This window comes from Pseudophryne corroboree, chromosome 11, assembly GCF_028390025.1.
Source record: "Pseudophryne corroboree isolate aPseCor3 chromosome 11, aPseCor3.hap2, whole genome shotgun sequence".
NCBI lineage: Eukaryota > Metazoa > Chordata > Amphibia > Anura > Myobatrachidae > Pseudophryne > Pseudophryne corroboree.
The window spans coordinates 290,581,889-290,602,764 of NC_086454.1; the positions used below are offsets into that span (position 1 = coordinate 290,581,889).

A 20,876-nucleotide genomic window follows, 5' to 3' on the forward strand; every position below is an offset into this window, starting at 1 on the left:
CTAGTGGATGCTGGGAACTCCGTAAGGACCATGGGGAACAGCGGCTCCGCAGGAGACAGGGCACATCTAAAGAAAGCTTTAGGATCACCTGGTGTGCACTGGCTCCTCCCCCCATGACCCTCCTCCAAGCCTCAGTTAGATTTTCTGTGCCCGACGAGAAGGGTGCACACTAGGGGCTCTCCTGAGCTCTTTGTGAAAGTTTTAGTTTAGGTTTATTATTTTCAGTGAGACCTGCTGGCAACAGGCTCACTGCATCGAGGGACTAAGGGGAGAAGAAGCGAACTCACCTGCGTGCAGAGTGGATTGGGCTTCTTAGGCTACTGGACATTAGCTCCAGAGGGACGATCACAGGTTCAGCCTGGATGGGTCACCGGAGCCGCGCCGCCGGCCCCCTTACAGAGCCAGAAGAGCGAAGAGGTCCGGAAAAATTGGCGGCAGAAGACTTTCCTGTCTTCAGATAAAGGTAGGCGCACAGCACCGCAGCTGTGCGCCATTGCTCTCAGCACACTTCACACTCCGGTCACTGAGGGTGCAGGGCGCTGGGGGGGCAGTGCCCTGAGACGCAATAAATCGTTAGAAAACCTTTTATGGCTAAAATAAATGCATCACATATAACTCCTGGGCTATATGGATGCATTTAACCCCTGCCAAAACATACAAGAAAACGGATGATAAGGACGCCGAGAAAGGGGCGGAGCCTATCTTCTCAGCACACTGGCGCCATTTTCCCTCACAGCTCAGTTGGAGGGAAGCTCCCTGGCTCTCCCCTGCAGTCACTACACTACAGAAAGGGGTTAAAAAAGAGAGGGGGGCACAAATTAGGCGCAGTAAAACAATACAGCAGCTATAAAGGGAAAAACACTTATATAAGGTTATCCCTGTATATATATAGCGCTCTGGTGTGTGCTGGCAAACTCTCCCTCTGTCTCCCCAAAGGGCTAGTGGGGTCCTGTCCTCTATCAGAGCATTCCCTGTGTGTGTGCTGTGTGTCGGTACGTTTGTGTCGACATGTATGAGGAGAAAAATGATGAGGAGACGGAGTAGAGTGTCTGTAATAGTGTTGTCACCCCCTGGGGGGTCGACACCTGAGTGGATGTACTGTGGAAATTGCGTGACAGTGTCAGCTTTGTATAAAAGACAGTGGTTGACATGAGACAGCCGGCTACTCAGCTTGTGCATGTCCAGACGTCTCATATAGGGGCTCTAAAGCGCCCGTTACCTCAGATACAGACGCCGACACGGATACTGACTCCTGTGTCGACGGTGAAGAGACAACCGTGATTTCCAAATAGGGCCACACATTGCATGATTGAGGCAATGAAAAAAGTTTACACTTTTCTGATAATATGAATACCACCAAAAAAAAGGGGTATTATGTTGGTGAGGAAAAACTTCCTGTAGTTTTCCTGAATCTGAGAAATAAAATGCGTGGGTTTCCCCCCGATAACAATTGATAATTTCTAAAATGTTATTGGCAGTATACCTTTTCCCGCCAGAGGTTAGGGTGCGTTGGGAAACACCCTCTAGGGGGGATAAGGCGCTCACACGCTTGTAAGAACATGGGCTCTACCCTCTCTTGAGATGGCCGCCCTTAAGGATCCTGCTGATAGAAAGCAGGAGGGTATCCTAAAATGTATTTACACACATACTGGTGTTATACTGCGACCAGCAATCGCCTCAGCCTGGATGTGCAGTGCTGGGTTGGCGTGGTCGGATTCCCTGACTGGAAATATGATATCCTAGATAAGGACAGTATATTATTGCCTATAGAGCAATTAAAAGATGCATTTCTATATATGCATGATGCACAGCGGAATATTTGCCGACTGGCATCAAGTATAAGTGCGTTGTCCAATTATACCAGTAAAGTGGTCAGGTGATGCGGATTCCAAACGGCATTTGGAAGTATTGCCTTAAAAGAGGGGATGTACCCCAGGTCGCCTCTCAAAATAAGACGCCGTATTATCAGGCGCAGGCCTGGTTGGCAAGCGGACAAAAGGGTTCCTCTTTTCTGCTCGTGACAGAGGGAGAGGAAAATGGCTGCAGAGATCAGCCAGTTCCAAGGAACAGAAACTCTTTTCCGCCTCTGCCAAGCCCTCAGTATGACGCTAGGGCTTTACAAGTTCAGGCACGGTGGGGTCCCGTTCTCAATGAATTTCAGTGCGCAGTGGGCTCACTCGCAAGTAGACCCCTGGATCCTTCAGGTAATATTTCAGGGGTACAAATTGGAATTCGAGACGTATCCCCCTCGCCGTTTCCAAAGGTCTGTTTTACCGACGTCTCCCGCTGACAGGGAGGCAGTTTTGGAAACCATTCACAAGCTGTATTCCCAGCAGGTGATAATCAAGGTACCCCTCCTGCAACAGGGAACGGGGTATTATTCCACACTATTGTGGTACCGAAGCCAGACGGCTCGGTGAGACCGATTTTAAAATCTAAAATCTAAAATCTTTGAACACTTGCATACAGAGGTTCAAATTCAAAATTGAGTCACTCAGAGCAGTGATTGCAAACCTGGAAGAAGGGGACTACATGATGTCTCGGGACATCAAGGATGCTTACCTTCATGTCAAAATTTACCCTTCTCACCAAGGGTATTTCAGGTTATGGTACAGAACTGTCACGATCAGTTGGGACGCTGCCGTAGGGATGGTTCACGGCACCCCGGGTCTTTACTGAAGTAATGACCGTAATGATGATATTCCTTCGAAGGAAGGGAATTTTAGTTATCCGTTACTTGGACGATTCCCTGATAAGGGTAAGATCCAGGGAACAGTTGGAGATCGGTGTAGCACTATATCAGGTAGTGTTGCGGCAGCACGATTGGATTCTCAATATTCCAAAATCGCAGCTGGTTCCGACGACTTGTCTTCTGTTCCTAGGGATGATCCTGGACACAGTCCAGAAAGAAGGTGTTTCTCCCGGAGGAGAAAGCCAGGGAGTTATCCGACAGGAACCTCCTAAAACCGAACCAAGTCTCAGTGCATCAATGCACAAGGGTTCTGGGTAAAAATGGTGGCTTCCTACGAAGCAATCCCATTCGGCAGATTCCACGCAAGACTTTCCAGTGGAACCTACTGGACAAATGGTCCGGGTCGCATCTTCAGATGCTTCAGCGGATAACCCTGTCACCGGGGACAAGGGTATCCCTCCTGTGGTGGTTGCAGAGTGCTCATCTTCTAGAGGGCCGCAGATTCGGCATTCGGGACTGGGTCCTGGTGGCCAGGGATGCCAGCCTGCGAGGCTGGGGAGCAGTCACACAGGGAAGGAATTTCCAGGGCTTATGGTCAAGCCTGGAGACATCTCTTCATATAAACATTCTGGAACTAAGGGCCATTTACAATGCCCTAAGTCAAGCGAAACCCCTGCTTCAGGGTCAGGCGGTATTGATCCAATCGGACAACATCACGTCAGTCGCCCACGTAAACAGACAGGGCGGCACGGGAAGCAGGGGGGCAATGGCAGAAGCTGCAAGGATTCTTCGCTGGGCGGAAAATCATGTGATAGCACTGTCAGCAGTGTTCATTCCGGGAGTGGACAACTGGGAAGCAGACTTCCTCAGCAGACACGACCTTCACCCGGGAGAGTGGGGACTTCACCCAGAAGTCTTCCACCTGATTGTAAACCGTTGGGAAAAACCAAAGGTGGACATAATGGCGTCCCGTCTAAACAAAAAACTAGACAGATATTGCGCCAGGTCAGGGGACCCTCAGGCAATAGCGGTGGACGCTCTGGTAACACCGTCGGTGTACCAGTCAGTGTATGTGTTCCCTCCTCTGCCTCTCATACCAAAAGTACTGAGAATCATAAGAAGGAGAGGAGTAAGAACTATACTCGTGGTTCCGGATTGGCCAAGAAGGACTTGGTATCCGGAACTTCAAGAGATGCTCACGGACGAACCGTGGCCTCTACCTCTAAGAAAGGACCTGCTCCAGCAGGGTCCTTGTCTGTTCCAAGACTTACCGCGGCTGCGTTTGACGGCTTGGCGGTTGAACGCCGGATCCTGAAGGAAAAAGGCATTCCAGATGAAGTCCTCCCTACCCTGGTCAAGGCCAGGAAGGACGTAACCGCAAAACATTATCACCGCATTTGGCGAAAATATGTTGCGTGGTGGGAGGCCAAGAAGGCCCCTACAGAGGAATTTCAACTGGGTCGTTTCCTCCATTTCCTGCAAACAGGACTGTCTATGGGCCTAAAATTAGGGTCCATTAAGGTTCAAATTTCGGCCCTGTCGATTTTCTTCCAAAAGGAACTGGCTTCAGTGCCTGAAGTTCAGACATTTGTAAAAGGGGTACTGCATATACAGCCTCCTTTTGTGCCTCCAGTGGCACCTTGGGATCTCAATGTTGTGTTGAGTTTCCTAAAGTCACATTGGTTTGAACCACTCACCACTGTGGACTTAAAATATCTCACATGGAAGGTGACGATGCTGTTAGCCCTGGCTTCAGCCAGGCGTGTGTCAGAATTGGCGGCTTTATCATATAAAAGCCCTTATTTAATATTTCATTCTGACGGGGCAGAATTGAGGACTTGTCCTCAATTTCTACCTAAGGTGGTTTCTGCATTTCACATGAAGCAACCTATTGTGGTACCTGCGGCTACTAAGGACTTGGAGGATTCCAAGTTGCTTGACGTGGTCAGGGCCCTGAAAATATATGTTTCCAGGACGGCTGGAGTCAGAAAATCTGACTCGCTGTTTATCCTGTATGCACCCAACAAATTGGGTGCTCCTGCTTCTAAGCAGACGATTGCTCGTTGGATTTGTAGTACAATTCAGCTTGCACATTCTGTGGCAGGCCTGCCACAGCCAAAAATCTTAAAATGCCCACTCCACAAGGAAGGTGGGCTCATCTTGGGCAGCTGCCTGAGGGGTCTCGGCTTTACAACTTTGCCGAGCAGTTACTTGGTCAGGAGCAAATACGTTTGTAAAATTCTACAAATTTGATACCCTGGCTGAGGAGGACCTGGAGTTCTCTCATTCGGTGCTGCAGAGTCATCCGCACTCTCCCGCCCGTTTGGGAGCTTTGGTATAATCCCCATGGTCCTTACGGAGTTCCCAGCATCCACTAGGACGTCGGAGAAAATAAGAATTTACTTACCGATAATTCTATTTCTCGTAGTCCGTAGTGGATGCTGGGCGCCCATCCCAAGTGCGGATTGTCTGCAATACTGGTACATAATTATTGTTACCAAAAAATTCGGGTTATTGTTGTAGTGAGCCATCTTTTATAGAGGCTTCTCTATTATCATGCTGTTAACTGGGTTCAGATCACAAGTTGTACAGTGTGATTGGTGTGGCTGGTATGAGTCTTACCCGGGATTCAAAATCCTTCCTTATTGTGTACGCTCGTCCGGGCACAGTATCCTAACTGAGGCTTGGAGGAGGGTCACGGGGGGAGGAGCCAGTGCACACCAGGTGATCCTAAAGCTTTCTTTAGATGTGCCCTGTCTCCTGCGGAGCCGCTGTTCCCCATGGTCCTTACGGAGTTCCCAGCATCCACTACGGACTACGAGAAATAGAATTATCGGTAAGTAAATTCTTATTTTCTGTAGATTATGCTAACTTTGCACAAAGAGCCTTTACGGTTCACTCCCAGGGTCACCTTTGGGAGAGAGAGGTGCAGTCAGAGATGCCATCAGACATTGGGGCAGATGTATTAACCCGGAGAAGGCATAAGGAAGTGATAAACCAGTGATAAGTGCAAGGTGATAAACTCATCAGCCAGTCAGCTCCAATATGTAAATTATCAGTTAGGAGCTGATTGGCTGGTGCATTAATCACTGGTTTATCACTTCCTTATGCCGTCTCCAGGCTTAATACATCTGACCCATTGTGAGGCCCAGTACAAAGGAAACATGCAGGACACCTCCTTCTCTTCCCCCCCCCCCCCCCCCCCCCACACACACACACGAAAACAACAACAAAAAACACTCACGCACCTCAGGGAATTTTGGATCCCAGTTCGGGGCAGAGATGGAGCTAGCTTGGGCACAGAATATGGAAAAATCAGCACATAGTCTAAAACGAGTTTCACTCATTAGGAGCTGCTTTAGCTCAGCGACCTTACAATCACTTAAATTCCACCCAGTTCCAGTTCTGTGTGTAGTCAGAACCTGTGTATTCCTTCAGACTTCTGGGTGAGAGAAATAATGTATGTTCCAAATCAAGATTCTTCCAAAATGGAACTAGTCTGTGCGTAGCCAGTGCAGCCATATTATTCCTGTCCCCTCAGCACGTAAGCCCCACTTCTGATGGCTGGGGATTGACAACCTGCTTCAATAAGAGAAGGCCGTAAAAATCCAGTCAGAAATAAGGATTTCCTTCAGATTGTTCAAAAATCAGAGTCGATAATATTTATAATTGAATAATCTATAGCAAGCACATAGCACTTACAGAGAATATTTAGTCATTGACATCAGTCCCTGCCCCAATAGCAGGGACTGATGCAAAGTCTATATCACCTACTCCATACGCATACACACAAGAGTTCATCTTATTTGTCAAGCTCATTAACCTCCGTGTATGCTTTTGGAGTGTAGGGGGAAACCCATGCAAACACAGGAGAATCTACAAACTCAACACAGATAGGGCCTTGGCTGGGAATTGAACTCATAACCTCAGAGCTGTGAGGCAGCAATGCTATTCACTACGCCTGTGGTTTCCAAACTTTTTTGAATCACGGCGCCCTAGAGTATCAGAATTTTTCTTTTTCATCCACTAGGGGTCACTGGAGTACTCTTGGGAATATGGACGGCTTAGCAGAAACAAAGGCACTGAATATTTAAATTTAGAACTCTCCACCCCTCCATATCCCAGAGTACCTCAGTGTACGACCTCAGTGTTTTTTCCGTGCTCAAAGCACTAACAACGGCTTGTGGGAGTTCCCACACTTTGTGGAAGATTTTTATTAATTTTTCATTTTTACTTTTTACTTTTTATTATAGCACATCCCTTCCCAGTTTATTGAAAATCATGGGTCCGGGATAGTGCCGCTGCAGCACAGCGCATGGCGTGTCGGTCCTCACAAAGAGCACCCTCACAGCCACAGGCCCACTGGCCTGCAACAGCTGGACGGAACTTACATAAAGAAGCCCCGTCACAGCCATAAAAAAAGTGATCAAAGAGCTGGACAGAGCTTACAGAAAGAAGCCCCGTCACAGCCATGAAGAAGGGATCAAGCAGCTGGACGGAGCTTACACATAGAAGCCCCGTCGCAGCTACGACCAGAGAGCTCTGAGCGTAGAAGCCCGTCGCAGACCTCCTACATAAGGTATGCTGGGGAAAACGGGGCGGTCAGCGCAGGCGGCCGCCCCGCTGTGTGGGGTCCGTTAGATGTGCCCGTTCACCAGCCGCTCCGTCCAGCGCTCCGTCTGCCGCTTTGTTCTCCCAACCGAGGCGCTCCGTCTAAAACGACCAGGGCGCCGTCAGAGCTGTATAGGATGCAGCGCCCAGAGGGGAGACCCGCCGCAGCTTGGCTAGCGACAGCGGCCCGGCAACCGTCCTCCGCTACTTTGCATGTATTTCGCTCCCTGCAGTGAGCGTCCCGGCTCACCGCTAACACAGGGAGTACAGAGAGGAGGAGGGACGGAGACCCGCCGCACAGAGAACAGCGGTGCTCTCACATAGAATTAATATTAGACCCGGGCAGCTTGCCTAGCAGCGCCGCGCTCCGGTCAGCCGATCTCTGCTGCTCGGGGTTATGGTCCTTCGCCTCCCTGCAATAAGCTTCCCAGCTCCCCGCTGAGACACAGCGCTACAGGGAGTACAGGGAAGGGGGAGGGAGTGGGCCACCTGGCAGATTACTGCGTGGCTGCAGCTGCCAGATGCTACAAGTGAAATAGGCTGTTGAGCCTATATATATATATTTATCTATAGAAGTTATTAATATTAACAGAATCTATAGAAGATATTAAAGGCAGAGCTTATATTAAATGTCATCTGCCTGTGATTGTATTGTAACCTGCATGTGAATCAACTGGACTGTGATGTGATTATCAGGGGCAGCAGGTATTGTAATTTCTCCTATGAGTTACAATGTAAGCATGGCATGGGGGCCATTTTTAATCATGTTTCCTGTTGCTGCCATAATTCCAGAACATTCCTACACTACATCTCTTCGCCACCGGAGGCGCAGGGGTGTTAGTGGGAAAATTTGGTTCAGGTTTCACATAGGCCCATGTAAACTGTATTTAGCCATAAATATATTTAGCCATAAATATATATATATATATATATATATATATATATATATATATATATATATATATATATATATATATATATATACGCACTTTAAGTCTGTCCTTTGGCTATTGTGGTGTCTGTCTGTATAAGGAGTAAGCCTCCAACACAGACTAAATATAAGGTTTACTATAATGTCGGTACATAAATCTACCGCAAATTCTGTTGGTTTGTACGTTTCCACTCCGGAAGCAGGGTCAGTCCCAGATCCTATGTTCAGCATAACGCCGCTCGACAGGAGCGGTAAGATCGGAGTCTCGAAAGTTACTCCGCCAGCTCTAACAAAGGATTCTCAGTCTTTCCAAAAGCCCAATTTCCCTTTGGGTACCAGGGTGTTAATTTATATGGTCTTATAATTTAATCTGACAATTATACAAACCTCACAGCGGTACCTACGACTGAGAAGGGTACATTAGACCAGCAGTCAGATAGTGCGGGGTTTAACAACCATACATTACTAATAACAGTGAGTCAGTGTCTCAAATTCACAGAGATTAGGTAGACTCTAACATCTAATCTGTCGATTTTCATAAACAACAGATTTTCAATGAGTTATTATTTAAAATATCTGACTAACAGTTAACTCTATTTACCCGTTTCCACATCTAAATGGGACAATACGTCATTGGTGAATTCGTCTGTGACAAACATTATAAACAGGATACATTTGGGTCACTAGACACTATATGTATGGAAACAATGACGATCACTGTTAATAAAAAGCTGCAGAGTATCTCTGTAAAGCTTCTGCTAACACGATTCTCGCTTTTCATCGTCGCTAGTTTCACCAAAACAAGGCCAGAACTTGTTTGGTCCTAAATTTGATAGTCAGACAAAATACTTTGGCCGACGTTTAATCCTTTTAGACTTCATTCTTTTCAAGGCTGTGGTACAAAAACAGTCATGACTTGTAATGCAATAGTGCTAAAGTCAACAAGCCAGTGGCTTAACGGCCTCTCAGGCCATCTAGAATTTCCAATTGTGGAAGCGCGCCTTTACACGTGACATTTGCCGGGTTTCCAAACATCCACTCATGGATGTATCAGCTATTTACATCTGCTGGTTTCAGCTGTTTTTATTTCCACACCTGGTACAACAACAGAGTCAGGGTTACTTATTCCCCTCTGTTTGGGGTAGCGAAGCCGGAGGGCTCCGTCGCAGTCTCAATCAGCAAGTCACTTACTACAGTTGGAAATGGATTTACTGCAGTTAGTACTTGCATATTTGAAGCCACAAGATTGCATAATTGCGCTTGATCTTTACAATGCGTATTTACCCATTCCGGTTTGGTCACCGCATCACAGGTTCTTGCGTTTTGCAATACCCCACAACCATTAACCATTTCAGGTTCTACCGTTTGGCCTCTTGTCAGCGCCTCGGGTATTCACCAAGGTGATGTTGGTGGCAATAGCTCATTTCAGAGCCCTAGCGGTGACAATCGTTACATATTTAGGCAATCTGCTCATAAGAACTCTGTCTCAACAGAAGTTCATCTTACTTGCGCTGCTAACGTACACCACGGTAGCAGGTCAAGTTCGAAAACAATCGCATCTAATTCCGTCTGAACGACTTCAGTTCCTAGGTAAGATTATAAATACGGTAAATCAAAGATATTTACCTACTACACCAGAAAGAAAATATACCATCTAGTACAATTAGTGCAAAAGCCACGCACACTAGCGGTACATTGGTGTATTCGCCTATTAGGAACAATGATGTGTTTTCATAGCGCGTTAGTTCGCCGGCTTTCAGGGCGAGGGTGTATATACTCTGGACGAGAGTCTCAGAGGTTGAGGAGTTGTAGTTAAAAAAATCAGCGACAGGGGTTCTAAAACGGATCACGACAGATTGCTGTCTATAAATGTCCTGGAACTCCGTGCACTTTACAATGCACTACATGCTTCGCTTTCAGTCTGTCCAAGTGCAGTCAGACAACGCAACGGCAGTTGCATACACAACAACCACGGAGGACCGAGAAGCCGCATGGCAATGCGGCAGGTAGCTCGAATCCTCAATTGCCCAGACCACCATTAGGTGATGTTGTCTACGGGGTTCATTCCGGGAGTGGACATCTGTTAGACAGATGATCTCAACCGTCGGTATTTTTATCCATAAAACTGGGCATTTAATCCACAGGTGTTTCATATGTGAATCCACAAGTGGGGTTACCCTCAGGTATACATGATGGCATCTCGCCACAATTACAAACGCTCAGTATGTGTACAGAACGACAGATCACAAGAGCAGTGGCAGTGGAGGTTCTCACATTCGTGTGGTCATACAGCTTCGTGTATCTGGCTCCACCATTTTCCGCTGCTCTCTTTCTCTCTCTCCGTTGCTAAAACGGATCATAAGACAGTTCGTCACAGTCATACTAGTGATATCTCATGGGTTTCGGAGAGCTTGCTTCTCGAGGCTCCAAGGAATACTTGCACACGATCTTGGCCCCCTCATAATACGTCCAACCTGTTACAACAGGGACCGTTCGTTTACCCCTATTCACATATGTACCGCGGCTGCGGTTGACGGGGTGGGGGTTCAGACCGCCCTCTTAAGAAAATACATAGGGCATTACAGTATCGGTTATACCAACCATGTTACGAGCTAGGAAGCCGCTTACGGCAGCTCATTATTACAAAATTTGGTGTGCCTATATAGGTGGGTGTGAAGCTCAGAAGTTTCCGACATCACCTTTCAAGTTGCCCGTATTCTGTTATTTACAGACGGGGTGGGATGGAGAACTGCGTTTATCTGCACTGAGGGTGCAGGTATCTGTATGGTCAATTTATTTTCGCAGACGTTTGAATCTATTGCGTCGGTACACACCTTTTTTACAAGGTGTCATCAAAGTGCAGCCTCCATTTATCCCACCTACAGCGCCATGCGACTTGAAGCTGGGTTCAGATTTCTTACAGTTTTCATATTTTTGAACCCTTACAACAAATGGGGATTAAGTTTCTCAATTGGAAAACGTTTTTCTTCTAGCCGTAGCTTCGGCAAGGGGTTTGGTTTTCATATTTGGGTGCCTTGTATTCCAAGCCACCGTATTTGAGTTTTCTCATAACAAAGCAGAACTTCGGACTAATTCCGATTTCTTATTCTTCACATCAATAAACCAATAGTGGTTCCTGTGTTGACAGCACATTCTAGAATTCAGAATGTGGTACACGCGTTACGCGTCTATATGTCCCGAACGTCTACAATACGTATACGTTGTTTGTTATCTATGATGCTGCCAACTGGAGTTAGCCAGTTTCTCAGCAGACATTATCCAGTTGGATAAAAATGACTACAAGTCAGGCTTACTTTAAGGCTAGGTTACAGTCGCCTATGTCAGTAATAGCTCATCCCACAGGTTCTGTGGAAATGTCATGACCAGCTGGTCGTGGAGCGTCTACGACGCGGCTACATAGCCTTCAGGGCACACGTTTGTGCGCATTTACACGTTATGAAACGGTTGCGGCATCAGCATCTAGCTTTGGCCGTCTACTGTTACAGGTGTCAAACAGCTCTCCCGCCCACGAGGGAAGCTTTGGTACGTCCCAAGAGTACTCCAGTGACCCCTAGTGGATGAAAAAGAAAATAGGATTTTGGTACTTACCAGGTAAAACCTTTTCTTTGAATCCATAGGGGGCACTGGACGCCCACCCAGAGCAGTTTTACCTGGGTTGTTTTAAGCTCAGAGGAGCTTATGGTAACACATTTTACCAGGGTTGTATTAGGCTCAGAGGAGCTTATGGTAACAAATTTTCACCGATTGGTTCAAATTATAAAGGTCTATCGGTTATGGTGTCAACTGTTTAGTTGACAGTAACGTTATGGGTCAACTTTGTTGTTGTCCGTTATGTGATAGGAATTCTCCATTGTCAACCTCTCCATAGTTCTTGTTCGCTCAGTAAAAAACACTGAGGTCGTACACTGAGGTACTCTGGGATATGGAGGGGTGGAGAGTTCTAAATTTAAATATTCAGTGCCTTTGTTTCTGCTAAGCCGTCCATATTCCCAAGAGTACTCCAGTGCCCCCTATGGATTCAAAGAAAAGGATTTACCTGGTAAGTACCAAAATCCTATTTTTTCACGGCACCCCTAGGCCAAAAATTTCTTATTGAGAAATTTTGAAAGAAATATTAAATTAAAAAGATTATGTTTATATGTCATCCTTAGGCTCAATTGTGTGGTGAGGGACAAGATTTGCTTCTGTTTGTCCCCATATTTTATGACTGACAGCTACCAGCACTGGTTTTTGCCTATTATATTGACCATAAATAATTTGAATTGGTCCTGGACCACCAATCCAAGGCATCCCTGCAAGTGTCCTGAGGCACCATCAGGGAGCCACGGCGCACAGTTTGGGAACCACTGCACTACGCCATGATAATGCCCAATAGGTCTACATGTTGGCATTTCTGTCCAACCTGTAGATGAAGTGTTTTGAGATCCTAGGATCCAAAGGCATTTCTGATAGATGCTTGGTCAGTCCTTTGGAAATTTCAGCTAGTTTACCTTTGTGTCACCAGACTGGCCAAGTATTTTCTACTTATACATCCAAAAGATGGCTTTGGTCCTTCCTGTCGTTTTTCTCAATGACGAGATTTTCCAAGTTGAGGTTCTTTTCTTCAGGGTAATTGTTCTGTTGACTTTAATGGCATGGCTATTGAAGTCATGATTCTTAATGCTAAAGATCTCTCAGACAATGTGATCGATTCCATGCTTAACCACTTGCCTGGCATGGTCGCATCAGATGCGACCATACCAGCAAGTGTTTTATCTGCCCTGGTCGCACAGGATGCGACCAGCCAGATAAAGAGTGTTAGCAGCTGCAGGGAAGGGAAACTTCCCTCCGCTGCTGCTCTCAGAGGGACCGGAAGGTCCCTCTGCCTCCCCGCACCCTCTGCCAGTGTTTGCCGTGCTGCCAATCACTGCTGATCGGACAGCACGGCAGGACCACCCCCACCCACCCAGCGACTACAGACAATAGGGGAAATCACGGTCCCACTAAGATCCCCCATGTGGAACTGTCACAAAAGGGCTTGACTAGCACTTGTGTGATGTGTTAAGCTAAAAAGGAAACTTTTGCCAGTATAATATATGTGTGTAACTCCGGCGCTATTGGAGGGTGCGGCGCTACCTCAGAGCAGGCCCTGAGGCATTTTGGCGACTTCCTCTGCTTACTGCAGCCATATACAGCACACACAGCGCTTCCTGACTCCTCACCCACGCTGGATATCTGGTACAGGGTGTAGCAATGAGGGAGAGCCACTTGTGTACACTATCCTGATCCTATTTAGGACTAAAATTGGTAGTGTTTACTGTGTGTTTATGGAGCTGACAGCCTCACTGGGGCTGTGCAGCTCAGGGTGTGCTGGTGTCCTCTCTCTCTCTCTCTCTCTCTCTCCTCTCACATAGGGCACGTAGGGAAGGCTTGCATTATAACTCTGTGTGTGTGTGTATGTTGTGCTTACTGTGAAATATGGGTAAACACAAGCTGTGCAGTGTATGTCACACCAGATTCTCTCCATTATCTCCTGACTCTGTTTTCTGTGAACAATGTAGTTAATATTCACAAATCCGTGAAGGGGCTGGGGAAGAGGGTCGAGAGCCCCACTGGTTAGGGTCTCTTAAGACTATGATGTCTGATATGTCATCCCAGCTCACTGCTAATGTGCAGAAAACTCAGTTGCTACAACAAGCTGTTGCAGATTTAGCTGCTAGGGCAGATGCACAGCCCCCCCTCTCTCATGCAGGTACTCAGAAGCGGGGTTTACCTGCTATACTATCTGATACAGATGATGATATACAGGATGATGGGGATGACCTGGATCCCATTAGTGGGGATCCCGATGCTGGGCAGGGTATTGAACCCCTCATTTTGGCTATCAGGGATGTGTTAAAGCTGCCTCTAGAGGACGCTGCGTCACAGCAGTCGTTTTTCTAATGTCACTTTCCCTGATTCTACAGAGTTAGATGATTTATTCAAACAGGCCTGGAAAAATCCAGACAAAAAATACCAAGTGTCCAAAAAGTTTTTGCACACTTTCCTATTTGCTCCTGAAGGTAGAACATTTTGGGAGGAACCCCCTGGGGTGGATGTCTCAGTCTCTCGCTTGTCTAAGAAGGCGGTGCTGACCGCCCCGGTGTCCTTTTCCATGAAGGATCCTGGGGATAGGAAGATAGAGACTACCCTAAAATCTATATACACAGCAGCCGGTATATCACAAAGACCGGTCATTGCGGGTTGCTGAATGACCCATGCTATTCATTCTTGGGCCACTAAAATTCAGGGGGGCCTCTCGGGGGGATATTCCCTTAGTTACTATGGTAACCCTCCTGAAGCACATTCAGGACACTACCCGTGTCCTCTGTGATTCCCTCAAGGAGATGGGGAACATTAATGCTCGGACTTCTGCCATGGCAGTGTTGGCACGCAGGGCCTTGTGGTTGTGTCAGTGAATTGCGGACGCGGAATCCAAACGTAGTGTGGAATCCCTTCCCTTTTCGGAGGAATGGCTTTTTGTGGTTGAATTGGATACGTGGATTTCCAAAGTTACGGCTGGAAAATCCACGTTTCTACCCTCTGGGGACCCGCCAGTGAGACGCTCCTATCCTGGGCCGTCTGTCCAGTCCTTTTGGTCTCTCAGATTTTGGTCGAAGGCCAAAGGTGCCTCCAATGCAGCTAGAGGCACCAGAGGTAAGTCCAGAATACCTGCAAGTACCAGTTCTCAGGAACAATCCACCAGTTCTGCTTCCACCAAGGCCCCAGCATGATGGTGCCCATGCACCCCGAGGGGATCTCGAGGTGGGAGCTCGACTGTGTCACTTCAGCCGCGTCTGGGAGACTTCCTGCCAGGATACCTGGGTCAGAGAGCTCGTTTCTTAGGGCTACAAGCTGGAGTTCGACAGTACTCCCCCATCCCCCAACGATTTTTCAAATCGAGCTTACCAGCTTTGGACACTATGCAAGTTATGTTGCAACAGGCTATCCGAAAGTTGGTCCAGTCCCACGCTACTGTTCCAGTACCACTACCACAATGCGGCAAGGGGTTTTACTCAAACCTGTTTGTGGTGCCGAAGCCGGACGGTTCGGTCAGACCCATTCTGAATCTGAAATCCTTGAATCCTGATTTGAGGGTGTTCATTTTCAAAATGGAATCCCTGCTAGCAGTGATTGCGGGCCTTGAAGAACAGGAATTTCTGGTCTCCTTGGATATCAAGGGCGCCTATCTCCATATTCCGATTTGGCTGCCTCATCAGGCGTACCTGCAGTTTGCCCTGCTGGACGATCACTCCCAATTCCAGGCACGGCCCTTAGGCCTGTCTACAGCCCCGAGGGTATTCACGAAGGTGATGGCGGAGATGATGCTTCAACTCTGGGTCCAGGTAGTCAATGTGGTCCCTTATCTGCACAATCTTCTGATAAAGGCAAGATCCAGGGAGCTTTCGTTGCTCCATATCAACAAGAACCATCCATGTTCTGTCGGACCATGGGCAGAGCCTCAGCTTACAGAAGTCCCACCTGGAGCCAACTCAGTGGCTCCTGTTCCTGGGGATGTTGCTGGATACTGTGGCCCAGAAGGTGTTTCCACCGGAGGACAAGGCGAAAACTCTTCAGGAGATGGTCCGCATGGTGCTCCGGCCTACTCAAGTGTCCGTACATCTTTGCATAAGATTTTTAGGAAAGATGGTTGCCTCATACGAGGCGATCCATTATGGGAGGTTCCATGCCAGAACGTTTCAGTTGAATCTCCTGAGCAAGTGGGTCGGCTCACATCTACAGATGCACCGGATGATTCAGCTATCACCTCAGGCCAGGATTTCCCTCCTGTGGTGGCTACAGTCCTCCAATCTCCTGGAAGGCTGGAGTTTCAGGATTCAGGATTGGACCCTCCTCATGATTGATGCGAGTCTGAGAGGATGGAGAGCTGTCACCCAAGGGGCGCAGATCCAGGGCAGGTGGTCAGACCACGAAAGCCTTCTTCCAATCAACATTCTGGAACTTAGGGCGATCTACAATGCTCTGCTTCAAGCCTCACCTCTGCTCAAGAATCATGCGATCCAGGTACAGTCGTACAACGCCACAGCGGTGGCGTATATCAGTCGACAAGGAGGGACAGAAAGCAGAGCCTGCATGCGACAGGTGTCAAAGATACTCCTCTGGCCAGAAAGAAATGCAAGAGAAATGTCAGCAATCTTCATTCCGGGTGTGGACAACTGGGAGGCGGACTTCCTGAGTCGTCGCGATCTCCACCCGGGTGAGTGGGGGCTCCACCATCTGGTGTTCCAGCAGATCGACCGGTGGGGTTGCTCACAAATAGGCATGATGGCTTCTCGTCTCAACAAGAAACTTCCCTGGTATTGCTCACGAACCAGGGACCCTCAGGAGAGGGCAGTTGATGCACTGGTGTGTCCTTGGCCGTACCAGCTAGTCTACCTGTTTCCTCTGATCCCATTGCTCCAAAGGGTGCTAAAGCAAATCGGGAATTAAGGTGTCCAGGCAATTGTGATTGCCCCGGATTGGACTCGGAGGGTGTGGTACGCGGATCTTCTGGACATGTTCGTGACGAAACTAGTCAGGACTCCTCCTTTTTTGTCACTGGGACATCCGTACGGCTGTTATAGCTCCATCACCAGCGCTCCCTCCAATATCGAAGCAAGACTTCCACCTCATTTGAGGGAAGCACACTGGGTGTTCTCCGGCACATTCTGGCAAGCCTGCTACGGGCTCATCTGTAGAATGCAGTGTGTAGTGACTGTAGAGGACTTGTCTCACTACACACTGCATTCTACAGACACCTCTCCCCGGCTGGAGAGAGGTATCCCCGAGCAACAGGGGCTAATTGAACACTCCCGCTCACGTGACACATCACGTGAGCGGCAAAGCAGGAAGTCACAGACGGGACCCGGCGGAGGAAGGAGGAAAGCAGCGGCCGCTGACCGACCACGGGGACCGAGACGAGACGGCCTGGACATCAAAGGACACCGGAGGACTCGGGAACGGAAGCTGAGCCGGCACAGGCGCGCGGAACGCACCCCCGGCGGTAAGTGTAAGAACCAAGCCCGTACCCCCGATTCCTCATTTGGTGCACACAGGGAGGTCTGACAGGCGGGACGCCGCAAACTGTCACACACCCCACCACGACTGATACTTACCTAGTTTCAGAGCCACATAGGTGATACCATACCTATGGTAAAGGTGCACCCTTGGGCATACCTGACATTCATCCCGCAAGGGACCTCTGAACATTAGGACTCCTAAGGACATAACACTGACACAGACATTGTGCCAGATTTACGGAGAGGCACATACTTTTACCCACCACTCTTATTATTAATTCTAGAAGTTTTGAGCAGAAGTGTACCATTCAGGAGGGTACACTGAAAAGGGTGGTCTGCATGACACACCTGACAGTGGGAACATACCACCCTAATAAACATCATTATATTACGACATATGGTCATTTGTGAACACTATCATACATCAAATTGTCACATCACTTTCTTCCCATTTTCTTTCATCCCTTCTTTCTCCATCCCTTTCCATCTTCACCCTTTCTCTCACATTCCTTCTCTCCCACAAGTGCGCTGACCTCACCATTGCTTAACATTAGTACGGAGGTAGGACACCTCTAGGCCTAGCAGCACTAACCTCCCATCCCAGTGAGCGCAGTCTCTCTCCAATTATCTCAGAGCGGAGCTCTGGACTAGACAGTAGTTCCTGTCGAAGGTTGTCTCCGCAATTCACCTGTTGTAATTCCGTCCAGTTCTACCTATAGTAATTCTATCCAGTTCTGACACTTCTGCTCCTCCGGAGGCATTGGATGCTGTGCGTGCCTTGAGGATCTATGTCAAGTGCACGGCTCGGGTCAGAAAAACGGATTCCTTGTTCGTGCTCTATGATGCGCAGAAAAAGGGTTGCCCTGCTTCAAAGCAGCCCATTGCTCGTTGGACTAGGCTTACTATCCAACAGGCCTATGTATCGGCAGCCTTACCTGTTCCTAGGTCTCGGAACGCCCACTCTACAAGATCAGTGGGCTCTTCCAGGGCGGCTGCCCGTGGAGTCTCGGCCTTGCAACTATACCGAGCTGTTACCTCGTCGGGGAAGAACACCTTTGTGAAGTTCTACAAGTTTGATACCCTGGCCACAGAGGATACCAAGTTTGGGCAGGCGGTGCTGCAGCAGTCTCCACGCGTTCCCACCGTTCTGGAAGCTTTGGGACGTCCCCATCGTACTAGTTTTCCCCCTTATCCTTTATGGATGCTAGAGAAAATAGGATTTTAATACCTACCGGTAAATCCTTTTCTCGTAGTCCATAAGGGATATTGGGCGCCCGCCTCACTGTGGTGACTTTTCTGCAGGTTCTTGTTCTATAGTTACCTGTTCAGCTGTTGTTTTTGCCAGCCATTGCTGGTTATTCTATGTTAGTGGTGTGCTGATATGTGAATCTCACCACCTTTTGTTATCATGTTCCTTCTCTCATATATGTCCTTTCTCCATCGGGCACGTTTTTACCTATAACTACCTGTGGGAGGGGGCATAGCGGGGTGGAGCCAGCACACCCAGTTGAAGAAATTTATGTATGGACTACGAGAAAAGGATTTACAGGTAGGTATTAAAATCCTATTTCTCTAAGGCCATTGGGATACCACCTCCTGTTGGCTGTTTCAGTTTTATGTTTCCATGCGAAGTCCCTTCTCTTGGGCTTAGCTTGATTTGTGCACATATTTTGTTATTAATCAATTGCCTTACTCCTGAACCTGCCTTTTATACACCAGGGTCGCAGACCAACCCAACTGCTGTATTTACTTTTCAGCACACAGGAGCTTTGCAGGGTGCTTACTCAGCACCTCTCGTCCGTACGATCTATTTGTGAACTGTCAGCATTTTAGTCGGCCAGCAAATTCCATGGTGCAGCAGTAATTCAGCCTATTATTATAAGTGGACAGTATTGTCTAATGCGGTTATATATATATTTTTTTTTATTCCCACAGGCGCTATTTGAATGGAGCATCAGACGAAGACTTGTCTACATATTCAGAATATCAGTTGTCTTCTACGGACTCGGTAACCATTCGCAGACGCACGCTGGCAGCCGCTGCCGAGCGCAGAATCCAGCTCCAGCAGCCCCCTCAATAACGGCCAGAGCACATGCATCACTTTGCCTTGCTCCTTGTGCACAAGAGACTCCTACTGGCCCAGCAATTTGCTTGCCAGCTGCCCCAGCGACGGACAGAGTCTGCTTTTGTCGTTTCTGTTTCTCCTGGCAGGCCTTGTTTTTAGAAGAAGCGAGACTGCTTCTTGGCTCTGGTGCACTCTTCGCGTGTTAGATAATGACTCTCTACCTGGAAGCTAACAACCAATCTGCAGTCTCTGAGAGGAACCCAGATCGGGGCACCTTGTCAGTATTTAGATGGAGGAAGACTCCTCTGGTGACTCTAGATATTAAAGTAAAATACATACTAAACTCTCATCCTATTTTTATGTATTTCTTGAGTATCAACTAACCTTGCCAGCAGTGCTCACAGATATGGACCATACTGTCTATACTCACGGCCGTCCCATAATGATGGCATCTTGTTTACAGATCTTTCAAATTAAATATGTTTATTGACCTTCAGTTGTCATATCCGGCAGTCCTAAGGACAGACAGACTCGTTCGTCTGTTAGTTCTTGACCAGGAGGAATGGAACTCTAATAGGTTGTTGGATGATTTCGCTGCCACACAGTCATTGTGTCTACAAGTATTCAGGGTGTTCCCGTGCTATAAGACAGGATATAAAGAAACGTTATAAGTACTAATGGCTAGTGTTGGGAAGGGGTGGCTCGTATGTAGTGATGGGAAAGAGATGTCCGGTAAGTAGATAATGAGGAGGAGATTTGGGTATGTTGCTGTTTTCTATGGGGCTTGGTCCTGCAAGATGGAGTTCTTCTGTTGCCAAAGGATCAGTGTTATTCGGCAGAGCTTGGCATGGCATGTTTTCGGTTCTACAGGCAATACTTATTAAGACTGCCATGGCCACAGATGTTCTACAGTAAATTTTCGTTTTCCATCTCCTGTTTTGTCGCTTGCACAACATTATTCATTTATGTGACCCTTACCAGACAGGCAGACTCACATTTCTGTGATTGGTTCATGTGAACCATGACTGCAGAAGACACCAGGCCTGCAATTCCTTAGTTGACCTTCAGACATTAACCTGTTGTACGTCTTAATGTGCAACTGAGTACATAATCCCATGGGTTTATACCATGTAAGAATGTTGGGTGAGCCTGAGCCTTGCAACTAGGAAACCTTTTATTTTAATGCTGCACACGGTAATTATGCCTTGTGATCTGACTATTGCAAATGCTGGACTTTATTCTAAAAGAAATAAAAATAAACTTTTTATCTGTGTTAAGCTTGTGATGGCCGTTCTGTTTAGACTGTATAGTATATGACTTCTTATTTTGAGGTATGTGTTCGGTATTTCGATACTGGATGAATTGCCATTATACTATAAATGATATGCATCCTATTCGCTCAGTAAAATATTGGTACTCTCATCACCAGCAGTAACATCTAGAACTTATAAAAGTTGAGCAGACATTACTGGTTTGTCCACCTTTAATGAACCTGCTGTATTTCCTGACCTGCTACCT

The 20,876-nt window shown here is 47.6% G+C and overlaps 1 protein-coding gene across 1 annotated transcript in view; it reads left to right on the top strand.

Moving 5' to 3' along the window:
- Positions 1-20,631, top strand: part of AMFR (autocrine motility factor receptor) — a 138,058-nt gene extending 117,427 nt beyond the window's left edge. Inside the window, exon 14 of the mRNA XM_063945442.1 lies at positions 19,229-20,631. Coding sequence (XP_063801512.1) covers positions 19,229-19,373 — 145 coding nt within the window. The 3' untranslated portion in view covers positions 19,374-20,631. The remainder of the gene's footprint in view (positions 1-19,228) is intronic.
- The last annotated feature ends 245 nt before the right edge of the window (positions 20,632-20,876 follow it).